This window comes from Geotrypetes seraphini, chromosome 2 (assembly GCF_902459505.1).
Source record: "Geotrypetes seraphini chromosome 2, aGeoSer1.1, whole genome shotgun sequence".
In the NCBI taxonomy this organism is placed as follows: domain Eukaryota; kingdom Metazoa; phylum Chordata; class Amphibia; order Gymnophiona; family Dermophiidae; genus Geotrypetes; species Geotrypetes seraphini.
Genome location: NC_047085.1, coordinates 509743848 through 509769303, shown reverse-complemented (window position 1 = coordinate 509769303; position 25456 = coordinate 509743848). Strand labels below are relative to the sequence as shown.

Genomic DNA, 25456 nt, shown 5'->3' with positions numbered 1-25456 from the left:
GTACGTGGCTCTTCATGGAGAAGTGGCTATCAATTTCTACTCCTAGGATTCAGGATGATGACCTTAAATATAGATCCACACAAGGTTAATCATACAAAGATTAGGTGACTAAATGAAGGAAAGAATCTCAGAATTGCCACTCCATGGATCATAGTAATATTATCCATATAGGAAATTGTGGCATGGGTATCTTTCATTGATCCAAAACCTTCATATACTAACTACAATGACTATTTTTGTCAGTTTAATAAATTATTACTACTGTACTCAAAAGTTATTTAATGCGTGATAGAAATTTTTTTTAGAAAATTTTTTTTACTGATACCAATCAGCTTGTTTATTTTATACCATAGAAAACACAATTTGTAATCTCGACCAATGTTAGCGGTTCTAGACTCTCAATGCTATAGCTCAATATTGTACATATATAGCAAAGACTCGATATAAAAAAATCAACATTTTGTGCAATATAGGATCACAACCAGCATCAATAGTTGTAAAGGTGAGCACTTAACTTTTACTTCAACTTGTGTCAAATGGCTGCATAGAATCTGCTGCTATAGCCCCAGTCAGTATCTGTCCGATGGGGACCCATTTTGCTGCTAACAAGCGACTTCCTTGGGGTTTACAAATCGGGCTTCAAGTGAAAATAAAGAAAATTGTTAGTCAGTCATTGCCATAATTCTAACAGTTGAAGTAAAAAAGCTGTACTTACTTTTAGCGTTAACACATCATACTCTATGACACAAAAGTACAGTTGTAAAAATGGCGCTTATAATAGCATGAATGCTGACAAATGCGCAGTAAAGTGAATGATGTGATCGTGTCTCACTAGTATGCCAGCGGAACCATTATGTCGATGAAACAAACTAAACAAAAACTGACCAATCCATAACTATATTTAATCCATGCGGATGCATGCTTTTCAGAAGGTAAATCCACCTTAATTCTTTCTGTTTAAGTCTTTTTACCTTGTCCCCTCCGCTTAAAGATTTGGGTTCCTGGTCAATAGCAAGACATCGGAGATCCTGAAATTATAACCTCTGAGCTATGATTCCGCTTCAGTTTTGACTTATGTTCACACTTCTGGTCTTCAGATCTCTCGTAGTCATGCCTACGTAAAGTAAATTACAGGGGCAAATGATGATATAAATGATAAAGGTGTAAAAAAAATTCAGATCATATCTCTTGTTATTAGATGGATTGACGAAAACTTTAGTCTGCAACATGATCTGACAAATGCTGCGTGAAATGGCATTAAAAATGTCACTTTACAATATTGTCTTTGATTTAATCATTGCAGGGCGTAGAATTTCTTTTAAGTTAGAGTTACAAGAAAAGCTATTCCGAGTTTTTGTCAAAAACTGGGTTAAGATTTACAATTTCCCAGTTTCTCCTGATGACTTGTACCACAGAATTACTTTTTGAACAGTATCGTAAAAACATGTTTCAACATTAACCTCAAACTCATTAGATCTTCATTCATCCAAAAGATGTTCTCTATTGATGTATTTTGCGTGATGTCTCACTCTTTCCATCACATGATTAGGGTATCCTCTAGAAAAAAATTTTTTGTGAAGTTTTTTCGATTGAATTTTTAACTTGTCAATTTCTGAACAATTTTTTCTGTTCCTTACCATTTGAGAAAACGGCAAGCTCTTTGAGTTTCTTCGGATGGCAGCTGTCATATTTCAAAAGTGTGGTCTTATCGGTATTTTTTGTATAAACCTTTGTAACAAAGGTATTTTCAACTTGACATATGTCCACATCTAAAAAGTTCTGGAGGCCGTACCTTCAAAAACATATAAAAAGGATGGAGTTGGTCCAGAGGAAGGCTACTAAAATGGTATGTGGTCTTCGTGATAAGGCATATGGGGACAGACTTAAAGATCTCAATCTTTGGAGGAAAGGCGGGAGAGGGGAAATATCAGGGATGTGACCACAAGCTTAGGGAGACTGATCAAGCCCCAAGACCACTATCCAATGCTTCTCATTCATGTCGGGACGAATGACACCGCCAGGAACACCCCGGAGAAGATACCTGAAGACTTTGGAGCCCTGGGTGAGAAGCTGAAACAAGTGGGAGCACAGATGATCTTCTCCTCCATCCTTCCAGTGAGAGGCAAGGGCAGAGCCAGGGAAGATCGTATTCAGAAGACAAACGAGTGGCTACACGGATGGTGCAGAGGGATGAACTTCGGCTTCCTGGACCACGGAGAGGCACTACAGGGATCGGACGGGCTCCACCTGACCAGAAGAGGGAAGAATGTCTTCGGTAGACGACTGGCTCACCTGCTCCAAAGGGCTTTTAACTAGGTGTGGTAAGTAACCATCCCGGTATTGTAAGTAACTACTCCATTACTGAGTCTGAGGTAAGTACTTACACTGCAGTCAGTACTGCAGGGGACAGACCAACTCAAAAGGGACAAACTAACTCAAACAGGGAAATAAAGGGCAAACTAAGTCAAGCGGGAAAATCTCCACGCAGACCATGCAAACACGAAGTAAGGATAGGGTTGATGGGCTCCTGATAGTGGTGGCTGGTCCCTCTGCTTGTTTTTAAAAGAAAGCAGGCAGTTGATTCTCCCCAGCAGACTGTGGGGGGGGTGGGGGGGGGCGGAGCTCAGACACCCGGCAGGATCGGGTTGATGGGCTCCCGATAGTGGTGGCTGGTACCTCTGCTTGTTTTTAAAAGAAGTATGGAAGGCTATGTACATTAATGCCCGCAGTTTAAGCAATAAAATACTGGAATTAGAGACGGAAATGAGGAGTGCCAGCTTAGATGTGGTGGCAATATCTAAAACTTGGTTCACGGATTCCCATGGATGGGATATGGCTATACCAGGTTATAACTTACTCCGCTGAGACAGAGAAGGCAAAAACGGAGGAGGGGTAGCACTATATATCAAGGAAGAAATCAAAGTTACCAGAATCACAGGTGTCAAGTATAAAGAGGAGTCCCTCTGGGTGAACCTTGCCAGGGGAAGTGGCAAATGCCTGTATCTGGGCATTGTATACAGACCTCCGAAACAACAAAATGACATAGACAAAGAATTAATTGAAGACATCGAAACCATCACTCTGCGTGGAGACACTGTAATGTTAGGGGAATTCAACATGCCAGATATAAACTGGAACAAACTTTCAGCTACGTCCAGCAGCAGCAAAAGGCTACTAACCTATACGGGGAGCACGACTCAAACAAATGGTACTGGAGCCCACCAGGGATCAGGTGATACTGGACCTGATACTCACCAATGGAGATAGCGTCACAGAGGTTTCGGTAGGTGAGGCGTTGGCCTCCAGCGACCACAACATGGTGTGGTTTCACCTCAGTAATATAATGGCTTCCAATCTAATACCTCTGAAACCAGACTACAGATCTAGATTGGTACATCAAAATGTATAGCTTTATTTTGTGGAGCTCTCAGATACCTACTCCGTTAATCATTAAAGATTATTCAAACGGTTTTTGTAGGCAAGGGTATCAATCATTGAGCTCCACCTTGTCGTAATAGTATTGTTAGAAACAAGTGCTAAATATTGAACAGTGATTTTTTAGATAAAGCACTTATCTTTTTTATGGTGGCTTCTATTATGCCTTGTGGTGTGCGCTCTGTGCCCAACGGGACCCGTTTCGCCCAAATCAAGGCTTCTTCAGGGGTCTCTCGAATTGCTGTTAACACAGAGAAAAGTGTTTCACTTAATGAAAAACATTTTGTTATAACTTTTAAGAAAGCGTGTACTCACTGTGATTACTTGTAGCGACTTCATCAAAATGGCGTTAGCAAAAATTGAACGCCAACGCATGCGCTATATAGACGTGTCAATTAAACTACCCCTGTGTATCTTAAAGGGACACTCAATAATTTTCAATTGAAACTGCTACTATGGCACTAGATTAGAAAAAAACACTCCAGTCCATATTCACATTCAGACCGGCAGGTTTTAATGTGCCTAGATTGAAAATCCAACGGGATTCTTTTTGTAGTAAGGTTCTGTGTCTATCACCTCCTCGTGGGTTTGATTTCACCCGGTCTATTGCAAAACACCTCAATTCTTTGAAACTGTGTTGTAATTGATTACAGTGTTCCACTAGAGGTGCAGTAATCCTCTTGCATTTAATATTAGATTTATGTTCGATGATCCGTGTTCTCAATGATCTTATTGATTTACCAACATACCATTTCTTACATGGGCATGTTATCACATATATTATGTGGTCTGTGGTACAAGTGAGAAAGTGATTGATAGAATAGACTTTTCCGTCTTTCTGGCTGGTGAACTCTTTTAGTTGTACCATATTTTCACATACGCTGCATTTACCACATCTGAAAAAACCTTTCGGTAATAGATTATCTTCTCTCAGTTTAACTCTAAAATCTGCTGGGGAGAGTATTTCTTTAAGATTTCTATCACGTGTGAATGCTATGCGTAATTCTGTTTCTTTAAATATAGTGTTGGTTCGCATAATTCTCCAATTGTTCTTCAGTATTTTAGCTATGTTGTTGCCATATGCTGAAAATTTCATTACACAAGTCATTATTTCTTCTTCTTCTTTTGAATATTCTTTATTGATATTCTTGTGAATTAGCCAATCCCTGTTGTAATATTTTGCCCTTTTATAAGCTCTCTTCAAGATTTTACTAGGATACCCACGATTTTCGAGTTTATTTATGAGTAATTTGGATTGTAATGTAAATCTTCTTTTAGTAGAGCAATTTCTTTTTAACCGTAAAAATTGTGAAAACGGTAAATTTTGCTTTAAACTTACAGGATGGCAACTATGATATGACAAGAACGTGTTTCTATCTGTCTCTTTAGTGTAAACATCAAACTCGAAAGATGTTTCTTTTTGTGTGATCATCACATCCAAATAATTTATATTATGTTTTGAATATTGCATTGTGAAAACTATGTTGGAGTCACAACTGTTCAGCCAGGAAAGAAATGACTTTAATTCTTTTTCTTCTCCTGTCCACAACATCAGCACATCGTCTATGTACCTTAGCCAACAATAGATTTTTGACAAAAAAGGTGAGTGATCGATCCAAATGGATTCGAAATCTGCCATATAAAGATTTGCCACTGAGGGAGCGAAAACCGCTCCCATAGCAACTCCCATTTTTTGCTTGTATATTTCTTTCTCAAACATAAAATAATTTTCTTTCATTGCAATTCTTGATAATTGTACAAGAAATTCAGATGGAATCAAGTGAGGTTTTATCCTGTTTTCAAAAGTTTTTTTAATAATGTTCAAAGCTTCATCCTGAGGTATTGATGTGTATAATGCTTTGATATCAAGGGTTACTAACATGAAAGGAAATATGTCCACAGGTATCTCTTCCAATTTTTCCATTACCATACTTGCATCTTGGACAAAGGATTTAATTTTTGGAACCTCATCTTTCAGAAACATATCTACGAATTTTGAAATGGGTTCCAACAAGGAGCCCCGTGAAGACATTATCGGTCTCCCTGGGGGATTGATCAAATCCTTGTGTATTTTTGGTAGTACATAAAATACCGGTGTTAATGGACAAGATTTGTTCAAAAATTTGTAATCCTTCAATGTGAGAAAGCCTAATTTTAGACCTTCATCTGTTATTTTACCAATCTGTTTTTCCATCTATTTGTTGGATCTAAAGGGAGTTTTTCATAAACCTCAGTGTCTTGTAATTGTCTGAGGATTTCCAAGTGATATTTTTCTTTATCCAAAACAGCTCCTCCTTTGTCTGCTTTTTTTATTATGATGGTTTCATCATCAGTCAATTTTTTAATCACTTCTCTTTCTACTTTATTCAAATTGTTATGTTGGTATGTTTTATTTTCTTTCCATACTTCAATATCTTTTAGAACGCAAGATTTGAAAGCATTCACTAGAGGATCTAGTGGTATCGGAGGATACCATGTGCTTTTGGGAGATAATATTGTCCGGTCCGTACTCTTAGGTTGGTTCTCAAAGTAAATCCTTAACTGTAATTTCCTGATTAGCTTTTCCAAATCTACATTAAATTGTAGCTGATTAAAATCAGTGGATGGAACGAAAGAAAATCCATAAGACAACACTTTGTTTTCTATATCACTAAGTCTGTGTTTCAGCTACGTCCAGCAGCAGTAAAAGGCTACTAACCTATACGGGGAGCACGACTCAAACAAATGGTACTGGAGCCCACCAGGGATCAGGTGATACTGGACCTGATACTCACCAATGGAGATAGCGTCACAGAGGTTTCGGTAGGTGAGGCGTTGGCCTCCAGCAACCACAACATGGTGTGGTTTCACCTCAGGAAGGGATCCACGAGGTCGAACACGTCAACGAAGGTCCTTAACTTTAAGGGCCCGGACTTCGAGAGCATGGGAGATTTTGTCTCTAAGGCACTGCAAAACCAAGACACAACAGATAATGTTGTCAGCTCTGAAATCTATCCTAGAGGAAACAACCAACCTCTTTATAAGAACCATGAGTAAACGGCAGAGAAATAACAAACCTCAGTGGTTCTCTGCGGTGATCTCGGAACTCGTAAAACAGAAGAAAAGAGTATTTGTATCCTACAACGACCAGAAGCCAAAGAAGCTTATCTAGAGAAATCTAGAACTGTTAAAACAGTGGTTAAAACAGTGGTCAGAAATGCCAAACTCCGGATGGAAGAAAATTTAGCTAGGAATATTAAAAAAGGGGATAAATCCTTCTTCAGGTATGTTAGTGATAGAAAGAGGAATACAGCTGCAAACAAGGGAGAGCTCAGAAGACCTGTTCAGGAATTTTGAATTTTCCACCAGCAGCATCTACCAAGAATTGTCAAGGCTCAAAGTGAATAAAGTCATGGGACCGGATAAATTGCACCCTAAAGTGCTTAGGGAATTGAGAGATGTCCTGGCAGAGCCATTAGCCGTACTCTTCCATCTTTCTCTGAGCACGGGAAAAGTTCCATTAGACTGGAAAACAGCTAACGTCATTCCGCTCCACAAAAAGGGACACAGGTTAGAGACTGCAAATTACAGACCGGTAAGTCTCACATCAATAGTGTGTAAACTTATGGAATCATTGATTAAACACCAATTAGATACAGTTCTGGAAAATGAGAGATTGAGGGATCCCCACCAGCATGGATTTACAAGGGGGAGATCCTGCCAATCCAACCTGATCAGCTTTTTTGACTGGGTAACAAAAAAACTAGATAAGGGAGAGTCCCTAGATGTAGTGTATCTGGACTTTAGTAAGGCTTTTGATAGCGGCCCACACTGTAGGCTTTTGAATAAAATGAGTTCGTTGGGGCTAGGAGAAATATTAACTACATGGGTTAAAGACTGGCTCGGTGGTAAGCGGTACTCCCTCTGAAAAGTTGGAAGTGCACAGTGGAGTACCGCAGGACTCGGTCCTAGGTCCAATCCTATTTAATATCTTCATACGAGATCTGTCTCAGGGACTTCGGAGTAAAATTGCATTATTTGCCTATGATGCTAAATTATGCAAAATAGTGGGCGGAAGTACCGTGCGCGACACTATGACACAAGACATACTTTTACTGGAGCACTGGTCTACTATTTGGCAGCTGAATTTTAATGCCAAGAAGTGTAAAGTTATGTACCTTGGTAGGAGAAACCCATGCAGAACATAAGAATTGCCACTGCTGAGTCAGACCAGTGGTCCATCATGCCCAGCAGTCCGCTCACGCGGTGGCCCTCTGGTCTAAGACCAGCACCCTAACTGAGACTAGCCCTACCAGCGCACCTTCTTGTTCAGCAGAAACTTGTCTAACTTTGTCTTGAATCCTTGGAGGGTGTTTTCCCCTATAAAAGCCTCTGGAAGAGCGTTCCAGCTTTCTACCACTCTCTGGGTGAAGAAGAACTTCCTTTCGTTTGTACGGAATCTATCCCCTTTCAACTTTAGAGAGTGCCCTCTTGTTCTCCCTACCTTGGAGAGGGTGAATAACCTGTCCTTATCTACTAAGTCTATCCCCTTCAGTACCTTGAATGTTTCGATCATGTTCCTTCTCAATCTCCTCTGTTTGAGAGAGAAGAGGCCCAGTTTCTCTAATCTTTCGCTGTACGGCAGCTCCTCCAGCCCCTTAACCATCTTAGTCGCTCTTCTCTGGACCCTTTCGAGTAGTACCGTGTCCTTCTTCATGTATGGCGACCAGTGCTGGACGCAGTACTCCAGGTGAGGGCGTACCATGGCCCGGTACAGCGGCATGATAACCTACCCTCTGAATGGTGAGACCTTAACTAGAACTGTTGCAGAACGGGACCTGGGAGTAATCATTAGTCACGATATGAAGACAGCCAATCAAGTGGAGAAAGCCTCATCCAAGGCTAGACAAATGCTGGGTTGCATCTGGAGAAGTTTTGTCAGCTGAAAGCCCGAAGTGGTAATGCTGCTGTACAGATTGATGGTGAGACCACATCTGGAATACTGTGTGCAATTTTGGAGGCCACATTATCAGAAGGATGTGCTGAGAATAGAATCGGTTCAACGGTTGGTCACCAGGATGGTCTCAGGACTCAAGGATGTCCCATATGAAGAACGTCTAGGTAAGTTGCAGCTATACTCTTTTTGAGGAACGCAGAGAGAGGGGTGACATGATAGAGACGTTCAAATACGTTACTGGCCGTATTGAGGTGGAAGAAGCCATCTTTTTCCTTACAGGACCTAGGGCGACAAGAGAGCATCCGCTAAAAATCATGGGCGGGAGATTTCATGGTGACACTAGGAAGTACTTCTTTACCGAAAGGGTGGTTGACCGTTGGAATGATCTTCCACTTCAGGTAGTTGAGGCCAATAACGTGACTGACTTTAAGAACAAATGGGATCAACATGTGGGTTCACTTCAAAGAAGAACTTAGGGGGGAGGGGTATTTGAGTGGGCAGATTTGTTGGGCCGAAGGCCCTTTTCTGCTGTCATATTCTATGTTTCTATATGATAGAGATGTATAAATATCTACGTAATATAAATGTGCATGAGACTTTTTCATTTGAAAGGAAACTACAATTTGTGGTCATAGGATGAAGTTAAGAGGTGATAGGCCCCAGAGTAATCTGAGGAAATACTTTTTTATGGAAAGGGTAGTAGATGCGTGGAACAGTCTCCCTGAAGAGGTGGTGGAAACAGAGACTGTGTCTGAATTCAAGAGGGCCTGGGATAGGCACTTGGGATCTCTCAGAGAGAGAAAGAGATAATGGTTACTGTGTATGGCCAAATTTACCCAAAGGTAAATTTTGTTTACCCAGTGTAGTGCACATCTGTGATTCTGGTGACCTTAATGTCATCTTTAGTATATAATGCTACACCTCCTCCCATTTTGCCCTCCCTGTCCTGGCGAAGCAAGTTGTAACCCGGTATGACCATGTCCCACCCGTGGGAGTCCGTGAGCCAGGTAACATAGTAACATAGTAGATGACGGCAGATAAAGACCCGAATGGTTCATCCAGTCTGCCCAACCTGATTCAATTTAAATTTTTTTTTTTTTTCTTCTTAGCTATTTCTGGGCGAGAATCCAAAGCTTTACCCGGTACTGTGCTTGGGTTACAACTGCCGAAATCTCTGTTAAGACTTACTCAAGCCCATCTACACCCTCCCAGCCATTGAAGCCCTCCCCTGCCCATCCTCCTCCAAACGGCCATACACAGACGCAGACCGTACAAGTCTGCCCAGTAACTGGCCTAGTTCAATCTTTAATATTATTTTCTGATTCTAAATCTTCTGTGTTCATCCCACGCTTCTTTGAACTCAGTCACAGTTTTACTCTCCACCACCTCTCTCGGGAGCGCATTCCAGGCATCCACCACCCTCTCCGTAAAGTAGAATTTCCTAACATTGCCCCTGAATCTACCACCCCTCAACCTCAAATTCTCGGATATCGCCACCACATCCAGGTCGGCATTCCTCATTTCTGTTTCCAATTCCAGGATCTTGTTTCCCAGACTGTGGGCATTTACATACATAGCCCTCCATGTTGTACGTTTGTTACTCTTCAGTGGGGATAGTCCCGCTTGAGCTATTTGGACACCTTTAGTGTAATTTGCAATGTGTGTTCTCTCGCTGGACCCAGAATTACAATGTATACTCCCTTTAGACCCAGAATTACAATGTGTACTCCCCTTAGACCCAGAATTACAAAGTGACCCAGAATTATGATGTGAGCCAACCCCAGACTCGAAAGTGTGTATACTCACCCCTGACCCAGACCCAGAATTGCGGTGTTTATTTACCTTAGTCTCAGAAAAGAATTGGCAGCTTAGCTTTCCAGATAGGTTGTTTGTGCCCGCACCCTCCCCCAACTTACTTAGTTTAAAGCCCTGTGTAGTAGGCGGGCTAGACGGTGTCCAAGGATGTTGTTCCCTCTTCTGGTCAGGTGTAACCTGTCTAGTCCCTGTAGTCCTTGCAATGCCTCTCCATGGTGCAAGAACCCAAAGTTCATCTCCTTGCACCATCCCTGAAGCCAGTCGTTTGCCCTCAGGATGCGATCCTCCCTGGCACTGCCCTTACCCCTTACCGGGAGGATCAAGGAGAAGACCACCTGCGCATCCAACCTCCTCAGTTTCTCACCCAGGGCTCTGAAGTCTTCAGGAGACGTTCAAATATGTCACGGGCTGTATCGAGGTGGAGGAAGATATCTTTTTTCTTAAAGGTCCCACGGCAACAAGAGGGCATCCGTTGAAACTCAGGGGTGGAAAATTTCATGGTGACACCAGAAAATATTTCTTCACCGAAAGAATGGTTGATCGCTGGAATAGTCTTCCAGTAGAGATAATTGAGGCCAGCAGCGTGCCAGATTCTAAGAAAAAATGGGATTGGCACATGGGATTGTCAGTTTCAGTTAGTGACCCCCCAATGTATGGTGGAAATGTTAGTTTCAGTTTGTGGCTCCCCCAATGTATGGTGGTAGGGGTTAAGTGAAATGCGCACTGACAGACGCCAGGTCCCAGGTTCAGTTCCCTCACAGATGACTCACCAGGACGTAGAATAAACGAGCACAGCCAGAGGTGATTGCAAAAGAATATATTATAGAAATAGTCTTACAGAAAAGCAATATTCTGAAGCATTACAATTAAGTAGAGAGCATTACACTTAAGCAGAGAGCAAAGCAGTTTCTCTGCCTTACAGAGTCCAGAAAGAAGCTTGCAGTTCTAGGGAGAGCCAGAGAAAGAAAGAAAGAAAGAACCAGAGAGCCCAGAGATAGATAGATAGATTGATAGCTCGATAGAAAAAGAGAGATTGATAGAGTAGAGAGCAGGCTTTTATACCTTGGAATCTTATTCTGAATAAAGAAATTATTGTATCTCCCAGTATCTTTCTGTTTAGAATTTGTAAACTGTTTGAAACAATGGTTAATTTAATTGCTAAGGAGGGTGTGATACCTGCAAGCATGGTGATGGGATTAGCCTCTGGCTTCTTTGTCCCATTCAAGCAGGCCATTGTCCTAAGCACCCTCTTAATCAGACATTAACACCTTTTAGCTAGTCATGATTCAATCAGAGCTATCAGGGATACTTAAAACATATCAGGGATACTTAAAACAGTTTCCCTGCCTTACAGAGTCTATCTGCATTCCCATGCCAGAGTCAGATTGATATAATTTCCCATAGGCCTTCACTGACATAAGTAATGCCAACTAAAAATGCTGAATGGTAGCGATAGCTAGGCTGACAGGGATCTCTTCACGGAGAGAGTTAGGGGGTGGGACATTGGTATGGGCAGACTAGATGGGCTATGGCTCTTTTCTGCCGTCAGTTTCTTTGTTTCTATGTTAACAACTAACACTCAAAGCCCATACCAATATCTTAATCAAAAAATGTTTCAACCTTCTATGGAAACTATGCACGCTAAAACCCTACTTTGACTCCACATCATTCAGGCTACTAGTACAATCATTAATCCTCAGATCACTGGATTACTGCAACATAATCTACCTTGGATCCCACACAAAAAACAACTTAAAAAGACTTAAGAACGATCCAAAACACAGCGGTACGATTGATCTTCGGACTGAAAACATCAGACTACATCACCCCATATTTAAAAAAAACTCCATTGGCTACCAATCGAGGCTAGAATTATCTTCAAATTTGGGTGCCTATGTTAACAAGACACTATTCGGCACCTCATCCACCTACCTTCTGAGGCACTTTGTCCTACAGGATAAACCCCGCCTCTCTCGCAGACCATTACTATTTGCTTTTCCTAATCCCAAGGGATGTCAATTCAAAACATTCCTCAATAGGACACTATCCTTCCAAGCAGGCATCTGGAACAACACCCTAAGTAACCTCCTCCTGAATTCCTCGACATACCAATCTTTCAGAAAAGCAATGAAAACTCACCTATTGAACAAATTTGTTTGAACTCCCTTCCTTCAAAACCTGACTATCTCCCCTCCAACTTCTCCAATCTCTCCTCACTTACCTACCCCTCTTTTTCCACCCAAACCCTGATACTCATGTACAAGCTACAACCCTGTACGTATAGATCTTCCTGCACCTTGCAATCACTTCGTTTGCTGCAGTACTGTATACCTGTACCTTATAACCACTTTGTTCAATGCTATACTGTATACTGTTTTGAACTGAAAAGGTATGATGGGATATAAATAAAGCCAGCAGGTAAAATATTCCCATGGAGTTTTTCTTCCCCTTAGCAGACCTTCAATCAGCAACACAAACAAATACCATCAGTGATATTGGGGATAGGATATGGTTTGCAAAACTATCAAGAAATACCTAGATTTAGAATTGAAAATAAATCCTTACTGCTTTGGTTTAAGGTTATCTCTGAAACGGCTGATTTTTATTGCAGGAAAGTTTTCTGGGATATAGGAAGTTAATTTTCTCTTCCTGCTCGCTCTTTGTGTTCATATTGGTCCGAGCATTATCTAGGCGTTTGTTTCATCTTATTCCAGATGTTCTGGATTAGATGGAGACCTGCTTGTTATATAAAGGATAAGGAAGCTCACACATATTGAAATAAGCCTGATCTCAATATACGACACTATCAAGATGATGAGTAAAGAGGGTTTATGTGATTTTACTGAGATTTGCAGAGTCTGAAACAATTCCAATAACTGAGGGTTTGAGTATTTTTGTTTTTTTGAAGTTGGTGAAATTCTTTATGCTGGAGATTGTGTTAAGTCTTGAATTTCAGGGAATCCAACAATTTATACTTTTGGGAGACCTAATGCAGTTTTCTTTCCCCAGGAACAGGCTCTCCTTCCATCACTCCTGATATTATATCCCACATTGAACGGGGGGAAGAGCTGTACATCAAGGAAGAGCCAGGATCAGAGGAAAGAGAACCTGGGAGAAGCAGCTGCTCAGGTGAGTGCAGTAATAAAAGGGACAGGGGTAAAACTGCTGAGATGAAGGGGGGAGTTGTTCCAAACTGGCTCATCTTTATCTGAGCGTGCGAGAGATACTCAAATCTTTATATGTGGGGCAAAGATCTGTTTTATGTGAAAATAGCTTTGATTTTATTTATTCAATCCATAAATTACATATAACATTACATGCTGCAAACCCCTTCAACATAACCCACATTAAAGGCTTCAAACTGTGTATTCTACAAGTGATGCTAATTCCCTTTTACCAACCAACTAACAAAACTAGGGTCACCTGTGTTGTTCCTTCACGGTGTCCCCTACTTCTAGTACAGGAAACTGAGAGAAGAGAAGTCACATTCCCCATCCCCCCATCTGTGCTCAGTCAGAAATTTAATAAATATCTGTGGGTTCTATGTGGAAGTTTGTCCCATTCTGGCATCCTGATTTGTTGAAATGTCCTCCACGCCCTGGAAAATCCCATTTATGCATCCAGCCATTCCCCTTTCATCATTTCTCCAAAGTGTAAGTGAGGGCAGCTGTGGCTTTCTCCAGTATTTTAATGTAAACTTCTGAGCCAACACAATGCCTTCATACAGAAGGACATTAACACCTTTTCTGGTGCCCATTGATACAAAGTTTGAAGCCAATTGAATGTCTGCTCGTTATGGTATTCTCTTCCTATATTTTAAGTTGTTGTAAATTGTGCCGAGCTCCACATCCGTGGAGCTGATGCGGTATATAAACTTAAGGTTTGGTTTAGTTTAGTTTAGTTTAGGTCAATATTCTCCTGAGGCGCCTGAACCAATCAGTGACTTCTTAGGCCAGCATTTCACAAGAACAGGCCAGAAGAGCAGGAGGGTCTGACTAGTCACCCCTCCTGCTACCAACTTAAGGCACGAGGAGGCCGACGGGTGGAAGGAGGTGCCTGAGGACAGGAGGGAGTGGGCATCCCTTCTGCCATATCTAAGTTTGGTGGGGGGAGGGGGGGCATGGCAGCAGGGAGTGGGCATGGCAGGAGGGAGTGGGCATCCCTCCTATCATATTTAAGATCGGTGGCGGCAGGAGACGTCTAGTGGCAGAAGGGAGTAGGCATCCCACCTGCCATATTCACGCGGTGGGGGAAGCGTTGGGTGTCAGGAGGGAGTGGGCCTCCTTCCTGCCATTTTTTATGTGATCGTGGAGGGAGGGGATGCTGTCGGGAGGCTTTTTTTCCATTTCTTTTTTATTGGGCAGATATTTTGCGTGTGTAATACATGCAAAATATCTGTGCCATTGCAAAAGAAAAAAAAAAACCCCAGGCAGACATCGGTAACACAGTTACCGACAGGTCTAAAGCAGTCGGGGTTTTTTTTTTTGTACAAGTATCCATTTGTACAGAAAGTTGAGGAAAGCAAACAGCACACTGCTATTTCAAATAAACTAATTATCTAAGAAAAATAAACATATAGCTTTACTTCAACTCAAGTCCTCAAATTAGATCCAAGATTAATTTTAGCGAGTTTAAACAATATAATATAAATCATCATAACGAAAATGAGATCCCTCTGCTTAATATTCAAATTGAACTCAGACTTTCCAGTCATCCATTCGAGCTCCGGCCAGGAAGGCTGTCAGTTGGAAAGGTTCGAAGAAAACATATTTTTTTGTACGGTAATGTATTATGCATTTACTTGGATGACGAAGAAAAAAATGTCCCTCCAAGAGAGATAACCCCTGGCTTTAACATAAGAAATTCACGTCTCTTTTGTGTGTCCCGTGCCAAATCTGGAAACATTAATATTTTATAGCCAAGAAAATCTTTCTGCTTGTTCTTAAAGAAAAGCCGAAGCAACCAGTGTTTATCTGGTACGAGGGCTAATGTAATAAGCAGTGTAGCCACCAATGCGGCCTCTCGATCAGAAAGTTCCAGCATTGCCGATACATTGAGCAGTTGATTGTCATCCTGCAATTGTAGTTGCTGTTCCTTAGTTTTTAATGGCAAATAGTATACATGGGTAAATGGTGGAATCTTAGCCTCTGAATTTAACTTCCAAAATCTCCATCATATAACGTTTTAACATATCCCTAGGAGTCACAGACGCTATCCTAGGGAAATGATGAATCGCAAGTTATTATTACGCGAAAAGTTTTCTAAGGACTCCAATTTTCTACATAAATTTGAATTATCTTTTACGAGTGTTTCACTAAGTTGTTTTGGAAACTTTTAATTCTTGTTGGATATTCACTATGGAGTCTTTTGAATCCTCCATTTCAACCCTCAAGTTCTTAATATTAGTTTCTTGGGTTTTCAATTTACATTCTAGCAATGCCAGCTGAGGTTTTATAGATGTAGCCAGATCAGCCACGATATCCCAGATTGAGTCCAGAGTTACCTCCCTGGGGTTTTCTATAGTATAGGTAACTTTATCAACTTGAATGTTCTCACCAACTGAGAGCGATTCCTGGCTGTCCCTCTCTTGGATTCGGTTTCCCACCGAAATTGTTAAGTCCTCAGCTTCTCCTGGGCTCTCCTGAGAAATACAGGGAGTCCATCTCTCTGCACCCCTCCACGCTCTTCCTGGCCTCCAAGGGGGAGTGCGACCCGTTCACTGGTAGCTCCTCTACTCGTGGGGAGCTAGTGATCCGAGGAGATGGGGGTGGTGCCCTTACATCCGGACTTAGTGTTGTCTCCAAGCCCAAGGAAATCACCTCAGACTCACCCCTCTGAGGCGTCTCCAATGGGGCTACCGATGCTGCTGTTGCCAGGATATCCTGCATACGGCGCAGGAGCTCTTCGATGTTGCCGAAAGAGGGTACGCCAGAGAGCCGTGAGGCTCCAGCGGCGCTACAATTTCTCCTCATTGGCATAATGGAAATGAAGAAAAGGCTTCCACATAGGGTTTACAATATTGTCTAAGCGAGCTCACACAGCGTATAGCTCAGCTTAACGGACCTTTGGCCATCTTGGATCCAGGTTTTATCCCAGGACAAGCAGGCAGCCTATTCTCACATATGGGTGATGTCATCAGCGGAGCCCGGATGTGGAAGCTCGCAAGCAGACTTGCTTGAAGAAATTAGAAGTTTCGAGTCAACCGCACCGCGCATGTGCTAGTGCCTTCCCGTTCAGCGTAGGGCGCGACTCTTCAGTTCTCAGTTTTCTGCGGAGCCGAGTAGTCTGTCTTTGACTCTCTGCGTTTAACTTTGTTACTTCGTGCCTTCTCTACACTGCGGTTTGTGGTTTTATCTTCACAAATCGCTGTTTTTTTCTTTCTTTTATTTCTTAAAAAAAAAATTTACTTTCTTCCGTTCGGCTGCCGGGCAGGCTGCTCGGCCGCAGCCCAAGGGCTTCGATTTTGCAGCGGCTGTTTTTCTTCCTATGTCCCGGCCAGCAACAGGCTTCAAGAAGTGTAGCCAGTGCCAGCGTGCGATTTCCCTCATGGACCCACACCGTTGGTGCCTCAAGTGCCTTGGGCCGGATCATCAACTGAAGTCGTGTGAGCGCTGTGCTACTCTTCAACCTCGAGCCCTTAAACGTCGTTGTCTTTTGGTGGAGAAGCTCTTCGGGATGGATTCTTCCTCTGATCCCTCGACTTCGAAGGCGACCTCGGCCTCACCTTCGACCGAGACTCCTCCTGCTTCTACTGCTTCCACCTCTAGCCTCATCAGACCTTCATCGTTTGCAGCGGCTCTCTCTTCGACGACGTCTGCTGTATCTTTCCCTGTATCCTCAGGTCAGATAGCTCAGCAGAAAGTTCCAGCGGTGGTGCTTAAGGTGCCTAAGACTTCCAAGTCGAAGCACATTTACACTGCCTCGGTGGAACCTCCAGCCAAAGCAGATGGTCTGGTTTCAGACGCGAATCCATCCTTGCCGGCTTCTTTCCAGACCATTTTGGAGAAGCAATTCATTCAGTTCCTTACTAATATGGGACCGAAGTTTCTTCCTCTCATCTAGTCTGGGCATTCTGCAGACTAGAGGTCTGCACGGGAACGGGGATCGCGGGGATCCCACGGGTTCCCCCCCTGGCCCACGGGACTCCCACGGGGACGCCCCCTGGCCCACGGGACTCCCACGGGGATGCCCCCCTGACCCACGGGACTCCCACGGGGACGCCCCCTTGCCCACGGGACTCCCACGGGGATGAAAACAACCTACCTAAATTCTGGCGATGCAAGCATGCAGCTTACATTACAAGTCTGGCGTCGCGTCGGGAAATAGCCATGTTGAGCAGTGAGCTCAGCACGTACACAGATGAAAGCCTTGCTTGCTGATTGGTCCGGCGGCCCCGCCCCACCGTGCCGCCGGACCAATCAGCAAGCAAGGCTTTCATCTGTGTACGTGCTGAGCTCACTGCTCAGCATGGCTATTTCCCGACGCGGGCATTAGGCTGATTTTTGTCATTTCGGGTGGGGGATGGCAGTGGCAGCAGCAGCCTGAAAAAGAAATCATCCTGGCCGGGTTCGGTGTCATGCTCCGGAGCTTCTACAGCCTTCCTATCTCCCTCTCCCTTCTACCTGCGGCTCTCTTCGGCAACGATCGACACAAGCTTCTGGCGTCGGGGCCTACCCTCTGCGAGTCCCGCTTGTTTCAACTTCCTTTTTCCACAAAGGTGGGACTCGTAGAGGGAAGGCCTCGATGTCGGCAGCTTGTCTTGATCACCGCTGCTGACGAGTTGCTTAAGAGAGCCGCGGAGCAGGGGGGTGTTGCCAGGTGCAGGTAGAAGGGAGAGGGCCAGATGCAGGACTCGTGGGTGAGGGAGGAGAAGAGAGAGGGGAGAGAAACAAAAGGAAATATTTCATACTGGGTTGGGCCGGAGTGGAGGGAGGGTGGAAAGATTCTGGCTACAGGGTGCATTAACAAAGGAAAAGGGGGGAAAGCTGAAAATGGAGATAGTGGCACAAAGAAGAGAAAGAGTAAGCAGGACCTACTGAATAAGGATAGAGATACAGAGGGGACATGAAGAGGAGGTGAAATAGAGACATAGAAGTAATGCTGAAAAAGTGTGTGTGGGGGGGGGGAGATAAAGACATTGAAAGGGCAAATGGTGAATATGGGGTAAAGACAAGGACAGAGACAAATGAAGATTCTGAAAAAGTGGTGAGATAGGGATATAGGTGAGATGGACACAAAGAAGGGTGATGCTGGAAAATAGGTGGAATGGTAATTCTGACAGACACAGAAGGGAAATGCTGGATCAAGGAGAGATGGGGCTCAGGCTGGATGGAATGAGGAGAAATGCCTTGTTGGCCCGGAACTTCCTCTCCTACGTCAGAATTGACGTCAGGGAGCGGAATGCTGGTCAGCGCGACGCTTCTGCAGGGAAAGCTTGGGACAGCGGTGGCTTGGGGACTATTCCCCGATGGCGGTGGCAGCAAACCGAGTGGCTTGGGGGAGGGCACGGAGAAAGAAAGAAAGGGGGCAGACAGAGAGACAGAAAGAAGGGGGAACAGGGAGACAGAAAGAAAAAGTTGGGGGAGAGAATGAGGTCTGGAGGAGAGGAAACATACAGGAGGCTGAAAGAAAGGAAGAAAGATTGGATGCACAGTCAGAAGAAGAAAGTGCAACCAGAGACTCATGAAATCACCAAACAGCAAAGATAGGAAAAATGATTTTATTTTCAATTTAGTGATCAAAATGTGTCTGTTTTGAGAATTTATATCTGCTGTCTATATTTTGCACTATGGCTCCCTTTTACTAAACCGCAATATTGTTTTTTAGCGCAGGGAGCCTATGAGCATTGAGAGCAGCGCAAGGCATTCAGCGTAACTCCCTGTGCTAAAACCTACTATTGTGGTTTAGTAAAAAGGGAGGGGGTGTATTTGTCTATTTTTGTATTTTGTTACCGAGGTGACATTGCATAGAGTCATCTGCCTTGGGAAATGTATATGGCAGATATCTTTGTTTTGTGTTCAAAAGAAAAGGAAATGCATTTCTGGTTTTATTTCTACAGTGTTGAAGTACTTGTTGGCCCTTGCTGTGACTGGTGGGGATCCCCAAGCACCGCCAGCAGAGGACCTCCTCTAGAGATGGTCAGAACTCCCCTCCACCAAGCGCAGCAGTCGCTGGCAGCATCCATGAGCCACTGAGGTGCCAGCATCTGTGACTCAGGGACGCTACTGCTGCCTGCCAAGCTTGGCAAAAGGGACCCCAGGCCAACTGCAAAGGAAGTCCTCAGCTGACAGTTTGTGGGTTCTCATCAGCTGAGTATTTATATTTTATATTTACATTAGAGGTTCTGGTAGAAACCCATTTACAAAGTATGTATTCTTCCCAATTAATATTTCCAAATTAATAGTCTCTTTGCTTATTTGTAAATGGGTCTCTACCAGAGCCTTTAATTCAGTAGCATAATTAAATAAAATAACTATTTCTGAAGTTTATAGGGAAGGATGGTGACGGAGGGGATTCCTCGCGGGGACGGGTGGGGACGGAGGGGATTCCTCGCGGGGACGGGTGGGGACGGAGGGGATTCCTCGCGGGGACGGGTGGGGACGGAGGGATTCCTCACGGGGACGGGTGGGGACGGAGGGATTCCTCACGGGGACGGGTGGGGATGGGTGGGATTTTGGCGGGGACGGGTGGGGACGGGTGGGATTTCTGTCCCCGCGCAACTCTCTACTGCAGACTCCCATGAGGTCGAGCCGCTTCCTTTGCCTCAGTCTGAGCTTTCACACTCTTTGCAAGAAGCAGAGTCTCTGCGAATGTCTGGTCTGGCATCTAAGCACGTAAAGCAAGGAGCAGAATCTTTGCAAGTGCCTCGGCAGGAATCCTCACACTCTATACAAGGAGCAGAGTCTTTGGGAGTGCATCGAGGTTCCTCCATCAAGCCTCTGGAGCTTCGATCTACAGCCTCCAGTCCTATCCATTCTTTGGTGGCATCGGCTGTTTCTGTCTCTGAGGCGAAGTCTCCTCGATCTTTGAGATCTGCTTCCAAGCACCGTTCTCACCGACGATTGAGGCCTTCATCGAGGCATACTTCCAGGCATAGTTCTTCTTCTAAAGAATGTCCCTTTTCAACTAAGCCTCGATCTACTCCTACTTCAACTAGACCGCCGACTCCTCGATCGAGGTCTCCACTTCCACACCTTGAGGATGCAGCAGTTTCAATTGCTTCGTCCAAGTCTCCATATTCTTTTGATGCCTTTTTTCTTGCCAAAGCTTCATCTTCGACCCAGGCTGCCTCGACAACCTCGAGTCCTTCTCGAGTGTAGGGATGGAGATCTGATAAGTTCTGATCCAGGGCATCAGAACACAGGCAGGGTCAGCACACAGGCGGTTCTGAACGCAGGCCAGGTCGGCACACTGACCTAGGCCCTGTGTGCGGATCTAGGCCTGTGTATGGATCTAATCCTGTGTTTGGATCTGAGGCCCTGTTTCTCATTCCCTCTCCCTCCTGCCACGTATACATTCTAAGCAAGGACAAGGTTTGCACCTTGAGACAGAATGCTGCCCTTCCTGTCACATATTAATCTGACACACATTTACCCTTATTCCTTATCTTGTTTAAGCATCCCTTATATCAGACTTTGCCTGAGCAAGGCTAATCAAGAGAGCTTAAGAAGCATGTATTATAACCTTTGGACTGTCACATGCCATAGTAAGTTTTTTCACAGAATCTGCACTTGTGAGTCGGATGACAACGGCGACCTCGGGAGACCCTTGAGACAGCACGGTTTGTGCGAAACATGTCGGGTCAGACTCCCAGGTTCAGCTGTGTGTAGAAGCTAAGTATACACTTTTACACTAATTTATTTATAAAAAGGAAAAAAAAATTTTGTATGAACACAGGAAATTTGACACAGCGTTTAATAATGAATTACCTATGATGAGGCACCACATAAATCTCCCGCTTTTTGAAATTGACATAGCGGTGGAGTGGTGGGGCTGAGGTATTTCAGTGAAGATTTTCATATTGAAATATACCAACATAGCTTGTTCATTTCATAGTAAGATTTGAGACATATCAGAAATGTACACATTGGGAATCACTTTATTGTAACTGTTATTATGTATTCATTTGTCACGTGAGATAGTAGCTTTGAGAAGCACATGATATAGATAAACAATATATTGCCTTGGTCTAATCCTCATTGCAATTGCATTATGAAATTATAACCTTGTAGAGCATTAACCTACCACTAGGCAATGCTATGCCCAAAAGTGGACCAGGTTCTCGGTGTGGTGTAACTCGCATCATAGGGATCCTCAAGATTCCCCCTTGCCTTCAGTATTGGACTACCTCCTGCACCTAGTGGATTCAGGACTCAAGTCTACATCCATCCGAGTCCATCTCAGTGCAATCGCTGCCTTCCATCAGCCCATTGACGGGAAACCCCTATCTGCGCACCCGGTGGTTTCCAGATTCATGAAAGGACTTTTCAACGTCAACCCTCCTCTCAAACCACCTACTGCGGTTTGGGACATCAACGTTGTTCTTACCCATCTGATGAAGCCTCCATTTGAACCAATGGACAAGGCCCACTTGAAGTATCTCACCTGGAAAGTGGTGTTCCTCATTGCACTCACCTCCGCCCGTCGAGTCAGTGAGTTGCAAGCACTGGTGGCGGACCCACCCTAACAATTTTCCATCATGACAAGGTGGTCCTTTGCACCCATCCGAAGTTCCTTCCTAAAGTGGTCTCGGATTTCCACCTCAACCAATCCATTGTCCTTCCAGTATTTTTTCCAAAGCCTCATTCTCACCCTGGAGAAATGGCCCTTCACACTCTGGATTGTAAGTGTGCTTTGGCTTTCTATCTGGATCGCACCAAGCCACACAGAACTGTACACTAAACTTTTTATCTCCTTCGACCCGAACTAGTTGGGGCGTCCTGTCTCTAATCGCACCATCTCCAACTGGATGGCGGCTTGTATCTCTTTTTGCTATGCCCAGGCTGGATTACCCCTACACAGTAAAGTCACAGCCCAGAGGGTCAGAGCTATGGCGGCATCTGTAGCTTTCCTCAGATCTACCCCTATTGAGGAAATCTGCAAGGCCGCCATTTGGTCCTCGGTTCATACCTTCATTTCACACTACTGTCTGGATACCTTCTCCAGACGGGATTGGCAATTTGGCCAATCTGTGTTAAGAAATTTATTCTCCTAAGTTGCCAACTCTCCCACCATCCCATTCTGGTTAGCTTTGAGGTCGCCCACTTGTGAGAATACCTGCCTGCTTGTCCTGGGATAAAGCACAGTTACTTACCGTAACAGTTGTTTTCCAGGGACAGCAGGCAGCTATTCTTACATCCCACCCACCTCCCCGGGGTTGGCTTCTCTGCTAGCTATCTGAACTGAGGAGATATGCCCGGAACTGGGCGGAGAAGGCATTCGCATACGCACGGTGTGGACGACTTGAAACTTTGTTTCTGCAAACAAGTTTGCTTGTGAGGCGTCCGCATCGGTGCTCCGTCGGTGACGTCACCCACTTGTGAGAATAGCTGCCTGCTGTCCCTGGATAACAACTGTTACGGTAAGTAACTGTGCTGTATGGATCGTCAGTGTCGTATCCATCTGTTGGAACTCAGCGATCCTCAAGGCTCTCCTCGCTTTTCAACATCTTCTTCACGACCAGGTAGTCCTCATTCGGATGGACAACCAAGTCGCCATGTATTATGTCAACAAACAGGAAGGGACGGGAACTGCCTCCGTTTGCCAAGAAGCTCTGAAGATTTGGGATTGGGCAATCCGCCACAATGCCTTCCTCAAAGCTGTCTACATACAAGGGGCAAAGAATTGCTTGGCGGACAACTTGAGTCGTCTTCTGCAACCTCACGATGCTTTTCTTCTGGAATGGACAAATCTCTTCCTATATGCATTCCCTCCATTCCCTCTCATTCTCAAAACTCTGGTCAAGTTGAGGAATGCTCATGCCACCATGATTCTGATTGCTCCTCGGTGGCTGAGACAACCTTGGTACTCCCTTCTCCTTCAACTCAGTAGCAGAGAGCCATACCTTCTACCAGTTTTTCCATCTCTGCTTACAGAGTCAAGGGTCTCTCCTTCATCCCAACCTGCAGTCTCTACACCTGACAGCTTGGTACCTTTCAACAAGACTCGTTTTCAGTTTTCTGTAAGAGACGTTTTAGAGGCTTCTAGGAAGCCTACCACTAGACAATGCTATCACCAGAAATGGACTAGATTTTCTACGTGGTGTTTTTCTCATGATAAGGAGCCTCAACATTCCTCCTTATCTTCTGTTTTGGATTACCTTTTGCACTTATCCACTTCTAGCCTCAAGTCTACATTGATTCGACCATCTCAGTGCAATTGTGGCTTTCCATCAACCTGTTGAAGAGAAACCCCTCTCCGCTCATCCGGTGGTTTCCAGATTCATGAAAGGACTTTTCAATGTCAAACCTCCTCTCACACTGCCTCCTGTGGTTTGGGACCTCAATGTTGTCCTTGCTCAGCTGATGAAGCCTCCATTTGAACCAATTGACAAGGCTCATCTGAAGTATCTCACTTGGAAAGTGGTGTTTCTCATCGCCCTCACTTCTGCTCAACAAGTCAGTGAGCTGCACGCTTTAGTTGCTGATACACCTTTCATGGTGTTTCATCATGACAGTGGTCCTACGTACTCATCCAAAATTCCTCCCTAAAGTGGTATCGGAATTTCATCTCAACCAATCTATTGTTCTTCCAGTGTTCTTTCCAAAGCCTCATTCTCATCCTGGAGAAGTAGCTCTTTTTACTCTGGACTGTAAACGTGCTTTGGCCTTCTATTTGGAATGCACCAAACCACACAGAACTGCTCCTCAACTTTTTGTCGCCTTTGATCCAAAAATTGGGACATCCTATCTCTAAGCATACCATCTCCAACTGGATGGCGGCTTGTATCTCATTCTGCTATGCCCAGGCTGGATTACCCCTACACAGTAGAGTCACAGCCCATAAAGTCAGAGCAATGGCAACTTCCGTAGCTTTCCTCAGATCTACACCTATTGAGGAGATTTGCAAGGCTGCTACTTGTTCCTCGGTTCATACTTTCATGACTCACTATTGTCTGGATACTTTCTCCAGACGGGATGGACAGTTTGGCCAAACAGTTTTACAAAATTTATTCTCCTAAATTGCCAACACTCCCACATCCCATTCTGGTTAGCTTGGAGGTCACCCATATGTGAGAATAGGCTGCCTGCTTGTCCTGGGATAAAGCACAGTTACTTACCGTAACAGGTGTTATTCAGGGACAGCAGGCAGCTATTCTCACAACCCACCCACCTCCCCTGGTTGGCTTATCTGCTAGCTATCTGAAGTGAGGAGACGTGCCCTACACTGGGTGGGAAGGCACTCGTGCATGTGCGGTGCGGTCGACTTGAAACTTCTAGTTTCTTCAAGCAAGTCTGCTTGCGAGCTTCTGCATCCGGGCTCCGCTGATGACGTCACCCACACGTGAGAATAGCTGCATGCTGTCCCTAGATAACACTAGTTACAGTAAGTAACTGTGCTATTTCACTGTTTCTTGTTTTAATAAATATGATTTTAATGTTCAATTTGCATGTTCTACAATGGCTTGTCCTGTAGAATTATAAGGAAAACTGTGAATCAATTGGATATCCCATTGTAAGCCAAATTCAGAAAAAGCATTGGAAGAATATGCAGCACCATTATCTGTTTTTAAAATTTTTGGCTTTCCCATAACCGCAATACATTGTAACATATGATTAATTACTTGATTAGTTGTTTCTCCAGTTTGTGACGTCGCCCAAAGATAACCAGAATAGGTGTCAATAGTAACGTGTAGATATTTCCATTTCCCAAAAGATAGATATTGCGTGACATCCATTTGCCACACTTGATTTACTGCAAGTCCCCGGGGGTTTACACCATATTCAGCAGCCGAATGAAGCTATGAGCATTGTGGGCAAGATTGAACAATAGTTGTAGCTTGATTTAATGGAATTGTAAACATTTTTACCAGGGCTTTAGCATTTTGATGGAAAAATGCATGACTATCTATGGGGGTAGCAAATTGTGCAAAAGCTTTCTTGGTTGCAGCGTCTGCAATATTATTTCCTGTAGAAATGACTCCAGGAAGATTTTGATGACTACGAGAGTGTTTACACATCGACAATAAAGAACGTAATTCAAGAAACAATGATATTAAGTTGTCATCAATTGACAGGAAGCAGGTAAATTAAATTACGAACGTACAGACTG

At 44.0% G+C, this 25456-nt stretch overlaps 1 protein-coding gene across 1 annotated transcript in view; it reads left to right on the top strand.

The window, feature by feature from the left end:
• LOC117354976 (gastrula zinc finger protein XlCGF26.1-like) overlaps positions 1-25456 on the top strand; it is a 48927-nt gene that overhangs the window by 3945 nt on the left and 19526 nt on the right. Inside the window, exon 3 of the mRNA XM_033932933.1 lies at positions 13196-13315. Coding sequence (XP_033788824.1) covers positions 13196-13315 — 120 coding nt within the window. The remainder of the gene's footprint in view (positions 1-13195; positions 13316-25456) is intronic.